This window comes from Phocoena phocoena, chromosome 8, assembly GCF_963924675.1.
Source record: "Phocoena phocoena chromosome 8, mPhoPho1.1, whole genome shotgun sequence".
Classification (NCBI taxonomy): domain Eukaryota; kingdom Metazoa; phylum Chordata; class Mammalia; order Artiodactyla; family Phocoenidae; genus Phocoena; species Phocoena phocoena.
The window spans coordinates 30,636,031-30,654,443 of NC_089226.1; the positions used below are offsets into that span (position 1 = coordinate 30,636,031).

The following is an 18,413-nucleotide window of genomic DNA, read 5'->3' on the forward strand; positions in this document are numbered from 1 at the left end:
TAAGAAAAAGAGAAGAATCAAGGATTATTCATAGGCTTTGAACCTGAACAACTACATGAATGGTGGTGCCATTTACTGAAATGCGGCAGACTCAGGGAAGAGTAGTTTGGCAAGGCTGCAAGATGGTGGGGGAGACAAGAATCTAGAGTTGTTTAGAATAGTTTTAAGTTTGAGAGTCCTATCAACATACTCTCTTCTCTAATCCATCATTGCTCTAAACTCTAGTGTTCGCTTGAGTTGGCCCTGAGCAATAACCCTCAGGGATTGGACCATTCCTATCTTCAGGAGGCTATTATTTGTACCTTGATTCCTGATTTCTACTTAATCATACAATTGTGATTCTACAGATTCTTGGTCTACCATATTCTTGAATTTTAACAATTCCCCTGAAAGAGATATGAATAATTTAGTTGAAGCCTGAAACTTGTGAAGGCCGTGAAGTAAAGACAAGGTCATTCTAGCTTTCTGCTTCCTGAGAGCTACAGATCAACCAGAAATCTAATGGATTATATCAAAACCAATGACCACAATAGATAATATATGAACTTTCACAAGCATGGAATTCAAAACATTAAATACAAAATGAGAAGCAAAAAGCAAATTTTATAATAGGAAGTCAAGTCACTCTTGAAAAAAACCCTATTTTTAATAAGAGCTCAAAAATTATTTTCATTGACACCAGAGGTCAAAGTTTTCATCATTAGAACTTACCATCAAAGAGTCTGTCAATAATGCTGTAACCAGCCCGAAGATCTGATAAAGAAAACTCATAAAACTTGGTCCAACCCTATCAAAACAAATTTTTAAAAAATTAAAGAACTACAAGCAGTGTTAAAAAATATATATGCATATATCATTGCCCTTACAATCTTAAAAAGAATGTTCAATAACAGACTAAAAGAAAAAAAAGGCAACTACTGAGAATTTTTAATAAAAACAATAAAACAATACATCTAAAGTAAGAGTAATTAAAAAAGTAAATTTATTGATCTCTACAGCATGCAAAGGATTTTATAATGTCATAAATGTTTTTATCACTTAAATATGTGGCAGAAGAGTCATATACAGAAAGAACAAATTGGCGTAGTAAATCATTGAGTCTACATAGAGTGTATACATTGAGAGATTTCCTATAATTTGGTCCTTTAGAATTTTGGATTTTCTCTACAAACATGAAAACAGAAATATTACGAAAATTATTTAAAGGTCTAAAGGCATATAGTAGTATTTTCTGTACATGTGACCCACAAAGCATTTATATTGTAACTAAATAAAATTATAAACCTACAGCTAATAGCTGCTATGCTTGTATAAAAAGAACATTCAAAGACATTTATATGTGATAGAAAATAATATGAAATAATTAAAAATAATTTCTATAGGGCTTTCATCAACTATGACTAGTAATTAGTTTTATGCAATAAGTTCAAACTAAAATCTATTTAGACTTGAATAATATTCAGAAATATTGATACAAATTTAATTTATTCATTCATCATTCAAAAAGATTTATTAAGTGCACATTATATGTCAGGCTCTGGGAATAAAAGAATGAGCAAAAACATATATAATCCCTGTTTCCATGTAGCTTTCAGTCAAATGTCAGGGGAGGGGTGGATACAATCAATTACTCAAATACACATACAATTACAAACTGTAATATGTTTAAGGAAAAGAAACATATTTGGTATATATAAGAAAGAGCTCTGACCTAATATAAAAGATAAGGGAAAGTCACCCTGGTGGAGAAAGGGTAAGAAATGACAGAAAAACAAAAGTAGATAGATAGTTAGGACAATGAAATGAAAGAATTTTTGTATTGGATTGTAATGGAGGATGAAGATACCAAAAAGAGAGATATTAAGAATGACTTCTAAGCTCATGGCTTATTCAAATTGATGTTGGCATCATTCACTCACAGGTGGAACACTGAAAGAATACAAGGTTTGGAAAGGGATAACATGAGATCAATGAACAAAGTGTTCAACAAAAGCTTACTGAGTGTCTGCTATATACTTGGCACTGTTTTTGTCAATGAAAATATAGCAGTAAACAAAAGAAGCAAAAATCTGTGCTCTTGAGAAGCTAATGTTCTAGTACTTGGATTTAGAATATGTGCATCTTCAGTCATTTTTGAGACATCTAACTAGATAGGTCAAATAAACAGTTGGAGATATAAACCTAGATCTTAGAGAGTTGGTCTGAGTTGGATATAAAAATTTGGAGGTCACTAGCATTTAGATAGTTATTTTTTTTAAATAATATTATAGATATTGTGAAAACAAAAAAGATTTCAGTTAACTATAGCTAAGTTAAACTATGCCTAAGAATTAAAAATCTGTAAGGGAGACACAGACCTTCAAGATGGCAGAGGAGTAAGACGTGGAGATCACCTTCCTCCCCACAAATACATCAAAAATACATCTATATGTGAAACAACTCCTACAGAACACCTACAGAATGCTGGCAGAAGACCTCAGACTTCCCAAAAGGCAAAAAACTCCCCACATACCTGGGTAGAGTGAAGGTAAAAAGAAGAAACAGAGACAAAATAATAGGGATGGGACCTGCACCTCTGGGAGGGAGCTGTGAACGAGGAAAAGTTTCCACACCCTAGGGAGCCCCTTCCCTGGCGGACATGGGGGGTGGGCAGGGGAGAAGCTTCGGAGCCATGGAGGAGAGCACGGCAACAGGGGTGCAGGGGGCAAAGCAGAGAGATTCCTGCATAGAGGACTGGTGCTGACCACCACTCACCAGCCTGAGATGCTTATCTGCTAACCTGCCAGGTCAGGTGGGGGCTGGGAGCTGAGGCTTGTGCTTCAGAGGTCAGACCCCAGGGAGAGGACTGGGGTTGGCTGCATGAACACAGCCTGAGGGGGTTAGTGTGCCACAGCTAGCTGGGACGGTGTCCGGGAAAATGTCTGGACCTGCCAGACAGGCAAGAGACCGATGTTTTGGGGTGTACAAGGAGAAGGGCTTCCTGCTCCGAGTTCCCACAGATGGCAGAGCACTGCCTAAGCAAGCCCCAGAGACGGGCATGAGTCGCGGCTATCATCTCAAACTGCAGAGGTGAGCAAGGACCGCTGCTGCTGCCGTCACTGCCAACAAATATTCTGTGTGCAAGCGCAGGTCACTACCCACATACCCCCAGAAGCCTGTGCATCACGCCACTTCCAGGGTCCCATTATCCAGGGTCAACTTTCCTGGGAGAACACATGACATGCCTCAGGCTGTTACAACATCACACAGGCCTCTACTGCTGCAGACACACCCCGCATTGCAATTGAGACTACCGGTATATACCCCTCCCTCTCCCCAGTCTGAGTGAGCAAGAGAGCCCTAATCAGACGCTGTTTTAACCCCCTCTTGTCTGGGCAGGGAACAGATGCCTAAGGCTGGCCTACACTCAGAGGCGGAGACAAAACCAAAGCTGAGACCCAGGAGTTGTGCGAACAAAGAAGAGAAAGGGAAATTTCTTCATGCAGCCTTAGGAGCAGTGCATTAAATCCACGCAGTCAGCTTGGTAAACCCCGCCGGTGTGGAATACCTGAATAGATAATGAGTGTTCCCAAAACTGAGGGGGTGGACTTTGGGGGCAACTGTGAACTTGGGGTTTGCTTTCTGCATTTGATTTCTTTTTGGTTTCATGTTTATCTTAGTTTAGCTTTTAGTGTTTGTTTTCATTTGTGGGTTTGTTTATTCATTTAGTTGCTCTCTTCCTTTTTTTTGAAAGGAAATCAAGACAGTATGGTACTGGCACAAAAACAGAAACATAGATCAATGGAACAAGACAGAAAGGCCAGAGATAAACCCACGCACATATGGTCACCTTATTTTTGACAAAGGAGGTAAGAACATACAATGGAGAAAAGACAGCCTCTTCAATAAGTGGTGCTGGAAAAACTGGACAGTTACATGTAAAAGAATGAAATTAGAACACTCCCTAACACCATACACACAAAAAAACTCAAAATGGATTAAATACCTAAATGTAAGGCCAAACACTATAAAACTCTTAGAGGAAAACATAGGCAGAACCCTCTACGACACAAATCACAGCAAGATCCTTTTTGACCCACCTCCTAGAGAAATGGAAATAAAAAGAAAAGTAAAGAAATGGGACCAAATGAAACTTAAAAGCTTTTGCACAGCAAAGGAAACCATACACAAGATGAAAAGGCAGCCCTCAGAATGGGAGAAAATATTTGCAAATGAAGCAACTGACAAAGGATTAACCTCCAAAATATACAAGCAGCTCATGCAGCTCAATATCAAAAGAACAAACAACCCAGTCCAATAATGAGCAGAAGACTTAAAGAGACATCTCTCCAAAGAAGATAAACAGATTGCCAACAGACACATGAAAGGATTCACAACATCACTAATCACTGGAGTAATGCAAGTCAAAACTACAATAAGTTATCACCTCACACCAGTGAGAATGGCCATCGTTAAAAAATCTACACACCATAGATGCTGGAGAGCGTATGGAGGAAAGGGAACTCTCCTGCACTGTGGGAGGGAATGTAAATTGATACAGCCGCTATGTAGAACAGTATGGAGGTTCCTTAAAATACTAAAAATAGAACTATCGTATGAGCTAGCAATCCCACTACTGGGCATATACCCTGAGAAAACCATAATTCAAAAAGAATCATGTAGCAAAATGTTCATTGCAGCGCTATTTACAATAGCCAGGACATGGAAGCAACCTAAGTGTCCATCAACAGATGAATGGATAAAGAAGATGTGGCACATATATACAATGGAATATTACTCAGCAAGAAAAAGGAATGAAACTGAGTTATTTGTAGTGAGGTGGATGGACCTAGAGACTGTCATACAGAGTGAAGTAAGTCAGAAAGAATAAAACAAATACCGTATGCTAACACATATATATGGAATCTAAAAAAAAAAAAAAAAGAAAGAAAGAAAATGGTAAGAAGAACCTAGGGGCAAGATGGGAATAAAGATGCTGACCTACTAGAGAATGGACTTGAGGATATGGGGAGGGGGAAGGGTAACCTGGGACAAAGTGAGAGAGTGGCATGGACATATATACACTACCAAATGTAAAATAGGTAGTGGGAAGCAGCCGCATAGCACAGGGAGATCAGCTCGGCGCTTTGTGACCACCTAGAGGGGTGGGAGGGATGGATATGAAAGAGGGAAGAGATATGGGGATATATGTGTATGCATAATTGATTCACTTTGTTATAAAGCAGAAACTGACACACCATTGTAAAGCAATTATACCCTAAAAAGACGGTTAAAAAAAAAAGAGAAAAAAAAAAGATGTGGCACATATATACAATGAAATATTACTCAGCCATAGAAAGAAATGAAATTGAGCTATTTGTAGTGAGGTGGATGGACTTAAGAGTCTGTCATGCAGAGTGAAGTAAGTCAGAAAGAGAAAAACAAATATGTATGCTAACACATATATATGGAATCAAAAAAAAGAAAAAAGGTTCTAAGAACCTAGGGGTAGGACAGGAAAAAAGACACAGACGTAGAGAATGGACTTGAGGACAAGGGGAGGGGGAAGAGTAAGCTGGGACGAAGTGAGAAAGTAGCATTGACATATATACATTACCAAATGTAAAATAGATAGCTAGTGGGAAGCAGCTGCATAGCACAGGGAGATCAGCTCGGTGCCTTGTGACCACCTAGAGGGGTGGGATAGGGAGGTCGGGAGGGAGGCTTAAGAGGGAGGGGATATGGGGATATATGTATACATACAGCTGATTCACTTTGTTATACAGCAGAAACTAACACAACATTGTAAAGCAATTATACTCCAATAAAGATGTTAAGAGAAAAAAATGTGTAAGGGATACGTACCCATCGGTAGTTAACAAAGTTCTCATAACATTTTAAATAAACTTTCTACCAACTCAAAACAAAGTCTTATTAATAAAATTTCTTATATAACTCTATTAGATCTTATTTGTGAAGAAAAATGCTCATTTCAACATTTTAAAAATACCTTAAAAATTAATCAGTATCCATAAAACTCTCAAGACTGTTGCTATCAATATTACTTAATATAGCAACTTCCAACTAAAATACTAATTCTGAAATAAGAACTGTACTCTGTAAAGCACAGTTACTGATATACTGCTAGATGATTAATGATTTTTTTAAAATATGGTACAAAAATTTGAATGGTAATTTTTGTTATTCATATCACAATTCCTGACAGAAATTATATTGTAAATTGTGGAGAGATTCTCAGTAGCCAATCAAATCCTATTTATCTGACATGGAAATCCAGGCACTGTGTAAAGTGCTCTTATGAATGAGATTAAGCCTGTTATAAAGGTACTCACAAACTAGTAAGAATAACACAATATCAAAGAATAACAAATATAAAACAAAACTGACATTACATCGAATGCAGTATTAGAGGTACAATATACATGTGTAAAATAGGGAAGTTAACACAGCACCGCAATGAAAAATAGCAAAGGAATAATCTTTTACTAACACAGGGAATGAAAACTAAGTTGAATTAACAGTGGATCTTTACTTCTCAAAGTTGGCTGTTAAAAAAAAAAAAAAGCAAAACCAAATAAGGAAAAGAAGTAAAATAGGGTTTGTGGAGTTCATATCCCTATGACATGACATCTAGCAATTAATGGCAATCAATATTTTGTCTGCTTTTACCTCTAAATTTATGATTTTTATCAGAGCAGAATGTTTTTTTAAATGACATTTTCAAATATTTTTGTTTGTGTGAAAATGAACTGCTATATCCTCTATGTAGAGCATTTTGGTAATATTCATGAACTTTTAAAACTACACATATCTTTTGAAGCAAACATTCTACATTTAGGAATTGGCCACCATGAACAAGTGTTAAATGAGGCAATCATAGGGATATCCATTGCAATATTTTTTGTAATAGCGAAGATTAAAGAAAATATTTATGCCCATCTAACAATATAAACTGCCTAAAAATATTTATATGGATATATGAATACAAATCATATTTTAAAATTAGGTGTTAAATGGGTACTAATATTTAACAATCTCTAAAATGTATTGGTTAATAAAGCAAAGTACAGAACTGTATGTATAATGTGCTGCCATTTGAATTAAAAAGAACATAAGTGTGCATATAAATGCATAAAATATATTTGTGCATTTATATAATATCTCTGAAGGACATCAAAGAAATGGTGAACAGTAGGTACCCTGGGAATACAAACTGAGTGGCAGGGGATAAGGAGGAAGGAGACTAAATCTTAATTTGCAAGCTTTTTCATAGCTTTTTAATTTATACTATGTGCATGTGTCACAATAAAAAATGAAAACTGGGCTTCCCTGGTGGCGCAGTGGTTGAGAGTCCACCTGCCGATGCAGGGGACACGGGTTCATGCCCCGGTCTGGGAAGATCCCACATGCCGTGGAGCGGCTGGGTCCATGAGCCATGGCCACTGAGCCTGTGTGTCTGGAGCCTGTGCTCCGCAACGGGAGAGGCCACAACAGTGAGAGGCCCACGTACCACACACACAAAAAGAAAACAAACAAAAAAAAAACCCAAAAACAAAAAAAAACTAATTTTTTTTTAAAATGTAAGTTTTGTTTTCTCATAAAAATGCATCACTATGACTATTCTTCATGTATGCATCAGGATTAACTGATACATTACCTAAGGATGAATGTCAGAGAAATTAGGGGCAAAGGCTTTAGAAGGTGGTGAGCCTGCCCATTTCCAAGCTCAAATTAATTACCATCGAGATTCACTGTCCTACTTTTGTAAAATAAAAATAATAAGCGTACCCTTTAATAAGTATAGTGTGTAAAATATATGAAACAAACATTGCTATTACTATTTACTATTTCATTGGTTTGACAAATATTTATTGATAGGCTATACCAGGCACTGTGTTAAGCACTTCTAAACATATACTATTTCATTTAATCCTCACAACAAAGGTAAATATGATCATTATTCACATTTTACAGTCAAGGGGATAAAGTAATTTACCTAAGGTCATACAGCAAGGAAATTCTAGAGTCAGGACTGAAACTCCAGAACCAATGCTCTTATTTTGACATGCAACTGAAATATAGAGAAAGGCTAAAAGGTGGGCAGATGGGGAGGGCAGTTTGAGGAAAGATTATCCCAAAAGAAGTAGACAAAGTTTAAAAAAAGAGGATGGTTTCCCATCTATTTAAAGATGGAAGAATGCTGAAATTTTTGCTAAGATAGGCATTTGGCAAGAAGATCAGAGCATGGTACCAGCTAGGACTGCCATGGCCATGAAAAACTGTGCTCTATTGGTGGTTTAAAAATAGAATCTAGAGCCTATGGTGAGAAAGCTTGATGGATTAAAAGACCATAAAGAAGTCCCATGTGACTGAGGTGTAGAGAACAGATAGAAAAAAAGGGGCCTGGGAAGAGGTTGAAAAGATAGGCAAATATTTCCTTCTGGATCATGGTAAGAAATGTGCATATTTTTTCCGAAGTACAGTGGAATTCCATTTGATGGGTGCTAAGCAGAGGAGTGAAAAAATCAAAATTACATATTAGAAAAATAATTCTGGCTGCTAAATGGAAAAAGCAGGAAGAAGAGTTGGAAAACTAATTCAGGTGAGAGGTGATGAGGCTTGAAAAGAAAAGTGAGGAGAAATGTACAGATTTGAATTACATTTTAGAAGTAGAATCAACAGGATTTAAACACAAGTTGAGTAGGGAAGAAAACCATACCAAGAACAACTCCTATGCTTCTAACTTAGGGAAGTAAACAGATATCAATGCCTATTATTGACCAGAATATACTAAAGGAAAAACAGGTATGGGAACTCGGTTTTTGAACATTTTTGAACGGGTGAGATATTAACCATAAAAATGATACCTAACAATGATGAATTATGATGGCTCACACATTGTTCTAAACACTTTAATTCAAAAACATGTGAACTAGGTAACTATATACAGTCCAGAAGATTAACAGAGAAGATGGAATCAGAGATATAAATTTATAAATCATGAATCAAATTAAGAAGTAATCCTAGCTATTTATACTAAACTGTAAAAATATTCTAATATGAAAAAATGTACACCTTAGACTATATCTAAGACATGCTCTTACTTACCTGTGGAATGTAATTTCTTCTTTCTTGGCATGCAGCATGAAACCAAGCAAAACTGAAGAGAGCATGAGCTCGATGTATATTATCTTTTTTGCTAATTTGCTCAGAAGTCCAAGATTCATAAGTACGCATTAAATTTTTCTTCAAACCTGGAGGTGACTAGAGAAAAAACAAACATATTGTTTAAAACCTTACAAATAAAATAAATCAGTATTTAACATATTGAGAACATATTTTAAGGCAAAAACTTTTCACCATTACCAAGTTTGACAAACTATTTTATTTTATGTTACTTCAAAATGTACTAAAGAAGGTGTGGCACATATATACAATGGAATATTACTCAGCCATAAAAAGAAACGAAATTGAGTTATTTGTAGTGAGGTGGATGGGCCTAGAGTCTGTCATACAGAGTGAAGTAAGTCAGAAAAAGAAAAACAAATACCATATGCTAACACATATATATGAATCTAAAAACAAACAAAAAGATTCTGAAGAACCTATGGGCAGGACAGGAATTAAGACACAGACATAGAGAATGGACTTGAGGACACGGGGAGGGGGAAGGGTAAGCTGGGACAAAGTGAGAAAGTGGCATAGACTTATATATACTACCAAATGTAAAACAGATAGCTAGTGAGAAGCAGCCTCATAGCACAGAGAGATCAGCTCAGCGCTTTGTGACCACCTAGAGCGGTAGGATAGGGACGGTGGGAGGGAGACTCAAGAGGGAGGAGATACAGGGATATATGTATATGTACAGCTGATTCACTTTGCTATAAAGCAGAAACTAACACACCACTGTAAAGCAATTATACTTCAATAAAGATGTTAAAAAAAAACGTACAAATATAAAACTAGTTTTAAACTCCTTATACCTAATAGCTCATCTCAATTAAAAATCCAAAATAGGGCTTCCCTGGTGGCGCAGTGGTTGAGTCCACCTGCCGGTGCAGGGGACACGGGTTCGTGCCCCCGACCGGGAGGATCCCACATGCCGCGGAGCAGCTGGGCCCGTGGGCCATGGCCACTGAGCCTGTGCATCCAGAGCCTGTGCTCCGTAACGGGAGAGGCCACAACAGTGAGAGGCCCACGTAACCCCCCCAAAAGAAACCCTACACAACCAACAATATTCAAAATAACCAAATAAGTTTTACATGATCATTGAGGTGTTTTACGGGAACAAAACCATCATTTACAGTACGAATTATGATACTATTATCAGGCAGGTGTTTTTGACTTCAATACGCCAGTTCTTTCTCTCCAGTACTATCTGAATTTCCATAAGGACTTCAAATTACTATTTACATGTAATGTCAACTAATCTTCCTTGAACATCAGTCCACTTTACTTAAGGTGGGTATTACCTGACATTGCTAGGCTTATAACAGAAATTCAAACCCAGGAACCGAAATTGTACATTGGACTAGTACTAGTCAGGAAACAGTTATCCACATGTCCAAAATCTGTTTAAATTATTTTTTTTAATTATCAAAATGGAAGAAAAAAATTTTTGAATTCTTGGAAAAAGACCAAAATAAATCCATTTCAAAAGTTACCTTGTTTTATAGATAGCTAGTGGGAAGCAGCCGCATAGCACAGGGAGATCAGCTCGGTGCTTTGTGACCACCTGAAGGGGTGGGATAGGGAGGGTGGGAGGGAGGGAGATGCAAGAGGAAGAGATATGGGAACATATGTATATGCATAACTGATTCACTTTGTTATAAAGCAGAAACCAACACACCATTGTAAAGCAATTATACTCCAATAAAGATTTAAAAAAAAAAAACTTACTTTGTTTTAAAAGTATTTTTTTCCTTCAAACTGGTTTCTAACATTAATGAAAAATTCAGAACAGTACTTTAAGAATGCCTGCCACAAAAAAATAATAATTTCCTTTGCAAACCTTTTCATTGTTTTCTCTTAAATAAAAACTTTTGTTTTATTAAAAGAAAAAGGGCCTAAGTATTTTTTTTTTACTAAGTGCATTTCCAAATGTACACTTTTTTTTTTTTTTTTTTTTTTTTTTTGCGATACGCGGGCCTCTCACTGCTGTGGCCTCTCCCGTTGTGGAGCACAGGCTCTGGACGCGCAGGCTCAGCGGCCATGGCTCACGGGCCCAGCCGCTGCCGCGGCATGTGGGATCTTCCCGGACCGGGGCACGAACCCATGTCCCCTGCATCGGCAGGCGGACTCTCAACCACTGCGCCACCAGGGAAGCCCCCAAATGTACACTTTTAAATGAAAATGTTTTGTTTATGAAACAGTTACCAAAATTTTTCATAGAACAGACAAAATTTTCTGAGCACTAAGGAAACTGAACAACCACTTAGGCTTTTTTTTGGTTTGTTTTTTGTTTTAAGACCCTATACTAAAGGTTATGCAAAATAAATAAATCATGTACAATTACAGAGAAAATCATATACAAATAAAGATTATTAGAAAATGACAAAACAGAAACACTAGTATGTCAAGTTATGAGATAAGGTAAAATATATATTCAACTGAAAATTCAGACTTAAAATAATTTCAATATTAATTCAAGTTAATTAAATCAATTAAGCATTCAGCATAAGAAATCAGGAAGAATGAAATCCAGTACAAATTAAGGAAAACATAAGGAAGAAAAAATAATGAAAAGAGCAGGAAATTCAGTGAATAGAAAAGAATTAATAAGAAAAAGTAAATCAGAAAGTATGACATTGGTTATTTGTGACAAATTTTTTTCTATTTTTTAATTTTATTTTTTAAATTTTTATTGGAGTATAGTTGATTTACAATGTTGTGTTAGTTTCTGCTGTACAGCAAAGTGGATCAGTTATACATATACATATATACACACTTTTTTAGATTATTTTCCCATATATATGGGAAAAGAAGAGTTCCCTGTGCTATACAGTAGGTCTTCATTTGTTATCTATTTTATAATTCTATTTCTGCTTTGTAGATAAGTTCATTTGTACCCTTTCTTTAGATTCCACATATAAGTGATAACATATGATATTTGCCTTTCTCTGAAAATTACAGGACAGCATCAGTGATGAACATAGATGTAAAACTCATCAACAAAATAATAACAAACCAAATCCAACAATGCATTAAAAGGATATTACACCATGATCAAGTGGGATTCATCCCAGGATACAAGGATTTTCAATATTCATGAATCAATCAATATGATACACCACATCAACAAACTGAAGAATAAAAACCATATAATCATCTCAAGAGATGCAGAAAAAGCTTTTGACAGAATTCAACACCAATTTATGATAAAAACTCTCCAGAAAGTGGGCATAGAGGGAACCTACCTCAACATAATAAAAGTCATATATGACAAACCCAGAGCAAACATCATTCTCAATGGTGAAAAACTGAAAACGTTTCCTCTAAGATCAGGAACAGGACAAGGATGTCCACTCTTACCACTATTATTCAACATAGTTTTGGAAGTCCTAGCCATGGCAATCAGAGAATAAAGAGGAATAAAAGGATTCCAAATTGAAAAAGAAGTAAAACTGTCACTGTTTGCAGATGACATGATACTACAGTATACACAGAAAACACTAAAGTTGCTACCAGAAACTACTAGAGCTCATCAATGAATTTGGTAAAGTTGTGTGATACAAAATTAATACACAGAAAATCTCTTGCATTCCTATACACTAACAATGAAAGATCAGAAAGAGAAATTAAGGAAACATCCCATTTACCATCACATCCAAAAGAATAAAATACCTAGAAATAAACCTACCTAAGGAGGGAAAAGACCTGTACTCAGAAAACTATAAGATACTGATGAAAGAAATCAAAGATGACACAAACAGATGGAGAGATATACCATATTCTTGGATTGGAGAAATCAATACTGTGAAAATGACTATACTATCCAAAGCAATCTACAGATTCAATGTAATAAATTTTTAAAAACAACTCCAGCAACTCATCAAAAAGAGAAGAAACAAACAATAAAATGAAGATTCCACAATTTTTGAATACAATAAAACATGTGTGTACATATGTGTACATACATATAGTAATAATTTTGAACATAATGAACTGCACTATTTCCTGGAATAGTTAAAATCATTTACATTGATTTAAGAAATAGAAAAAAATTCACCAGTAACTTAAATGAAACTGAAAATTTCCATAAAAATATAATCTAATTACTTCCTAAAAAAGGATACTGGAAGAGGCTACACATTAAGTTAAAATTTTCAAGGAACAGTTCCCCTGATATATATTAACTCTTCATTTATTGAAATATTACTGTATTCTTCCTACATGCCACATATTATAAGAAAAAAAAAGCAAGAAAAAACATAGCCCTTGCCTTCAGGGCTTGTACAATCCAGTTCTGCAATATAGTTTAGTAAAAGAGTATACTGAGAGAGTGGCTGGAGAAGTTCTCTCTTACTAGACATTATAATTGACATTCATTCAATTAATTTGTTTCCAAATATTAAATCATTTTTGCATTCCTTGGATTAATCCTTAGCCTTTTTCTTCCTTACATGAGACTTAATGCCTTCAGATGGAAAATGGAAGTACTGATCTAAAATAACAGGTAGTTATAAACACCAATAAGATATTTTTCATCAGACAAGAGATTATATGAGATTGTATTCTACAAGTTGAGAGAAAATGCAAGCAGAACGTTTTAAACCAGTTTTTTAAAAGTTTTAATTCAGTTTCTTATTATTATTTCAGTTATGACTTGGACGAGTTCCACAATATCATTACAAACACATAGAGTTTTGGATGCATCAGGTTTGGGAAGGATCTGCCAAGCATTACACGTTAGAAGGATGGACTGATGGATAGATGTATGGATGAATGGATGGGTGAAGGGAACAAATGAACGAAAGAAGGAAACAAAGACTGAAAATCTAACTTAGCTATGATATGAAAACTGGATATCCATGTGCAAGAGTGAAGTTGGACCCTTACTTTACACCTAATACAAAAATTAACTCAAAATGCATTAAAGACCTAAACCTAAGACCTGAAACTAAAATTCCTAGAAGAAAACAGGGGAAAAGGTTCATGACATTGGATTTGGCAATGATTTTTTTGCATATGCCACTAAAAGCACAAGCAACAAAAGCAAAAACAGACAAATGGGACTACATCAAACTAAAAACATCTACGCAGCAAAGGAAACAATCAACACAGTTAAAAGGAACCCTTAATGGAATGAGAGAAAATATTTGTAAGCCTTATATCTGATAAAGGGTCAATATGAGGAATACATAAGAAATTTGTACAACTCAACAACAAAAAATCCAATTAAAAATGGGCAAAAGACTTGAATAGACATTTCTCCAGAGAAGGCATAAAAATAGCCAACAAGCGTATACAAAGATGTTCAACATCACTAAATATAGAGAAATACAAATGAAAACCACAGTGAGATATCACCTCACACTGTTAGGACAGCCACTATTAAAAAAAATACAGGAGACAATAACAAGTGTTGGTAAGGATCAGAGAAATTGTGTGCTATTGGTGGGAATGTTAAATGGTATACCACAGTGGAACAGTATGGAAGTTCCTCAAAAAATTAAAAATAGAATTACCATATGATCCAGCAATCCCACTTGGGGTATATATCCAAAAAAACTGAAAATACGATCTTGAAGAGATATTTGCCCACCCATGTTCATTGCAACATTATTCATAATAGCCGAGAGGTAGAAAATCTAAATGTCCATGGGCTGATGAATGGATGAAGAAAATGTAGTACACACATATAATGGGATATTATTCAGCCTTAAGAAAGAAGGAAATGCTGTCATATGCTACAACATGGATGAACCTTGAGGACATCATGCCAAATAAAATAAGCCAGTCACCAAAAGACAAATACTGCATGATTCCACTTATATGAGGGATATAAAGTAGTCAACTCACAGAAACAGAAAGTACAATGGTGGTTGCAAAGGGTGGAGGGAAAGAGAAATAGGGAGTTGCTCTTCAGTGGATACAGTCTCAGTTTTGTGAGATGAAAAAATTTTAGAGATCTGTTATACGACAAGGTACATATGGTTAACACTACTGTACTGTACATTTATAAATGGTTAAGATAGTAAATTTTACATTATGTCTTTTACTACAATAAAAAAACAAAAAATTAATGATATTAAAAAATATTTAAAAGAAAAATATAAATGTAATTTTACAAATATATTATTTATGTATATACTTCATCTAAATATACAAAAGTTTTTGAGTGCTTTTTGTCTACAGAGCTTTAGAAGGCATGCTAAATTACTGCACTTACACAATTAGTGATTCAAGTTTTTATTTTTTTCATAAATTTTATTTATTCATTTATTTATTTATGGCTGTGTTGGGTCTTTGTTGCTGCGCGTGGGCTTTCTCTAGTTGCGGCGAGTGGGGGCTACTCTTTGTTGCGGTGTGCAGGTTTCTCATTGCAGTGGCTTCTTTTGCTGCAGAGCACGGGCTCTAGGCACGTGGGCTTCAGTAGTTGTGGCACGCGAACTCTGGTTGTGGCTCGCGGGCTCTAGAGCGCAGGCTCAGTAGTTGTGGTGCACGGGCCTAGTTGCTCTGTGGCATGTGGGATCTTCCCAGACCGGGGCTCGAACCCACGTCCCCTGCATTGGCGGATTCTTAACCACTGTGCCACCGGGGAAGCCCACGTTTCAAGTTTTAAATCTTCTTACCTCATATGTTATCTTCAAACTTGACTGTAATAAAATTGGAGTAAAGTTGGGATGAACTTCTGCAGTGAGCCAAAGACGAAAGGTATCTTTAGGTTGAAGAATATTCAATTCCTTGTTTATAAAAACAACAAGAATAAAAATCTACTTAAACATACACACAAATTTCCATTTTGTAAATATATTATTAATAAGTACTTATCTTACTAAAATCTTTCCATGATATTCTGATATGTTTCTTAATGTTCTGATTATATTTCCTCTAAATTTTCATCTTCTCTATTCCTAGCTTAGTGAAATAGGTAAGAACTTGGATCTAGAACTGGGCCAACTGGGTTGAAATCCAAATTCTGCCACTTATTTGCTGTGTGACCTTGGATTCTTTGACTTAAACTCTCTAAGCAAGGATAATAACCTACCCTCATAGGACTGTATAAAACACAGTGCCCAACACACAGTAAATACAAAATAAGTGTTAGCTATAGTCGTGATGCCTAAACTACGAGCCATCTTCAGGCCTTCAGGTTCTCACTTCTTCAAATCACACTTCCACAGAGTTATAATACCGATTCCTTTACAGTACAATTTTTAGTGTGTCTTATAGCCTATAATATCCAAAATTCACCATTCAAATTCACCTGCCTGTGCTGTATGCTTTAGTCACTTATTCGAATTTTTATCTCTTGTCTCTTTATTCATCATATTCTTTCTGCCTGTTATTCTCTTGTAACCTGACAAATTCTTACTCATCTGTCAAAATATAATTCAAATATCATGTTCTGGGAGAATATCTTCTCCGACTCTTCACTACCACAATCCCAAGCAGATTAATCACTGATGGTATTTTGTAAATTCCTTTCTGCAGTACTCATTGTACGACTGTATAGTTATTAATGTGGTCTGTCTCTTCTAAACCAAGCTCCTCGAGAGCAAGTACAAATTTTATACGTAACCAGCACCTAGGACTATTCCTGGCTTTTTTCTGTACTCAGCAAGCACTTGTAAAATGAATGACTAAATGAATGAATGAGTGACAAAAGAAATGTTGATAGCTCTAAAAGAGAGTGAAGTCTAAAAATTATCTTAATAAATATGTCTAATACTAAAATTCATTATTATAGTATGAAATGTAAAGATGACAAAAAATGGCAAGAGAATTGCCATGAAAACATTGTGCTTCCTTAAAATTGTAAATTATAAAATGTTTCTATACCTAATAATAATTTTTAAATGTAAAATTGGAATAAAATTTTGCTTTGGGTTAGCATATGTCAAAAAGAGATTAAAAAAGCAATACATTTGTGATACAGTTGAATTTAAAATAAACATAAATTTATATCCAAACAATTCATCCAAACTTCCCAAAAGAAAAGCAAAACATTTAAAAATTTTAAAAAAGTTTTATAATATAATCTACCCTATATATTCTTCAAAGAGTCCTAATTAAGATTTGATTCCAAAATAATAACTGTAATTATATTTTACATAGATTAATAGCTATCAATCTATTGTTTGGAACAGAAAGCAGGATTCAAGTATTCACAAGTATTCCTTATGTTTCAAAACATATGTAATTCATCTGACATAAATTTTATATTTTATACATTTGTGATTTTTACAGAAAACTGTAGTAATAATGGAATTACTTGAATATTCCTATATATCTCAGTTCCAAAATCTACATCTTCTTTTTTTTTTTTTTTTGCGGTACGCGGGCCTCTAACTGTTGTGGCCTCTCCCGTTGTGGAGCACAGGCTCTGGACGCGCAGGCTCAGCAGCCATGGCTCACGGGCCTAGCCGCTCCGCGTCATGTGGGATCTTGCCGGACCGGGGCACGATTCCGTGTCCCCTGCATCAGCAGGCGGACTCTCAACCACTGCGCCACCAGGGAAGCCCTACATCTTCTTTTGATAAGTAGTAAGTCATCATGGTCTATCACTTCATTCACTTAGTCATTAACTCATTCATCAAAGATTATTTAACTACTTACATGTTTTATGTAAAGTGCTATAGTTGCCAATTTATTTTCAACACATTACACAAATTTTCAACATACTACAACTAGGCTATGGCCTCCCACTCTATTCTGTTTGGTTCTATTCTGAATAACTTCTGCCAGATTAATTTAATTAAGTAATTATTAACTCCCTTGTTAAGGACCTCCTTTGACTTTGTGTCCTAGGACAAAAATTCCAAGCACTTCAGCACGATTTTGAGGGTATTCCATAACCTTGCCCCTTCCTAGCCATCTAACTCTATTGCCCCACATTGCTCTGCCTGACCCTTCCAGGACATTCAAGGACATCTTCATTCTTTGTACTAGGCAGGCACATTCCCACCACTATGTTTCTACTTGTGCTGCTAGAATTAACCACAATTTTTTTCCCCCTACACTTAGCTAAATCACATATAGTCTTCAAGGAACATCTTGTCTTCAGTGTCATCTATGACAGCCCAAACCCATATTCATCTTTCTTCTTAAATAAGCACTAGACTTAATTCTAGGTTTGCATTTAAACCTACACATCAATTTGTTCTGTCTTAAAGTTTTTTCGTCCTGGGCCCACTTCTGTTAAATAAAATGATTGCTTCCATTTACATCCAGCCTCCTTAGCACCTAGG

General features: G+C 35.7%; 1 protein-coding gene across 2 annotated transcripts in view; it reads right to left on the reverse strand.

Moving 5' to 3' along the window:
- Nucleotides 1-18,413, reverse strand: part of DYNC2H1 (dynein cytoplasmic 2 heavy chain 1) — a 367,862-nt gene that overhangs the window by 130,113 nt on the left and 219,336 nt on the right. For both annotated transcript variants that reach the window (XM_065882515.1, XM_065882514.1), the window contains 3 exons: nt 15,795-15,905; nt 9,109-9,264; nt 712-787 (listed from right to left, as the gene is read on the reverse strand). In XM_065882515.1, the coding sequence (XP_065738587.1) occupies nt 712-787; nt 9,109-9,264; nt 15,795-15,905 (343 nt within the window). The remainder of the gene's footprint in view (nt 1-711; nt 788-9,108; nt 9,265-15,794; nt 15,906-18,413) is intronic.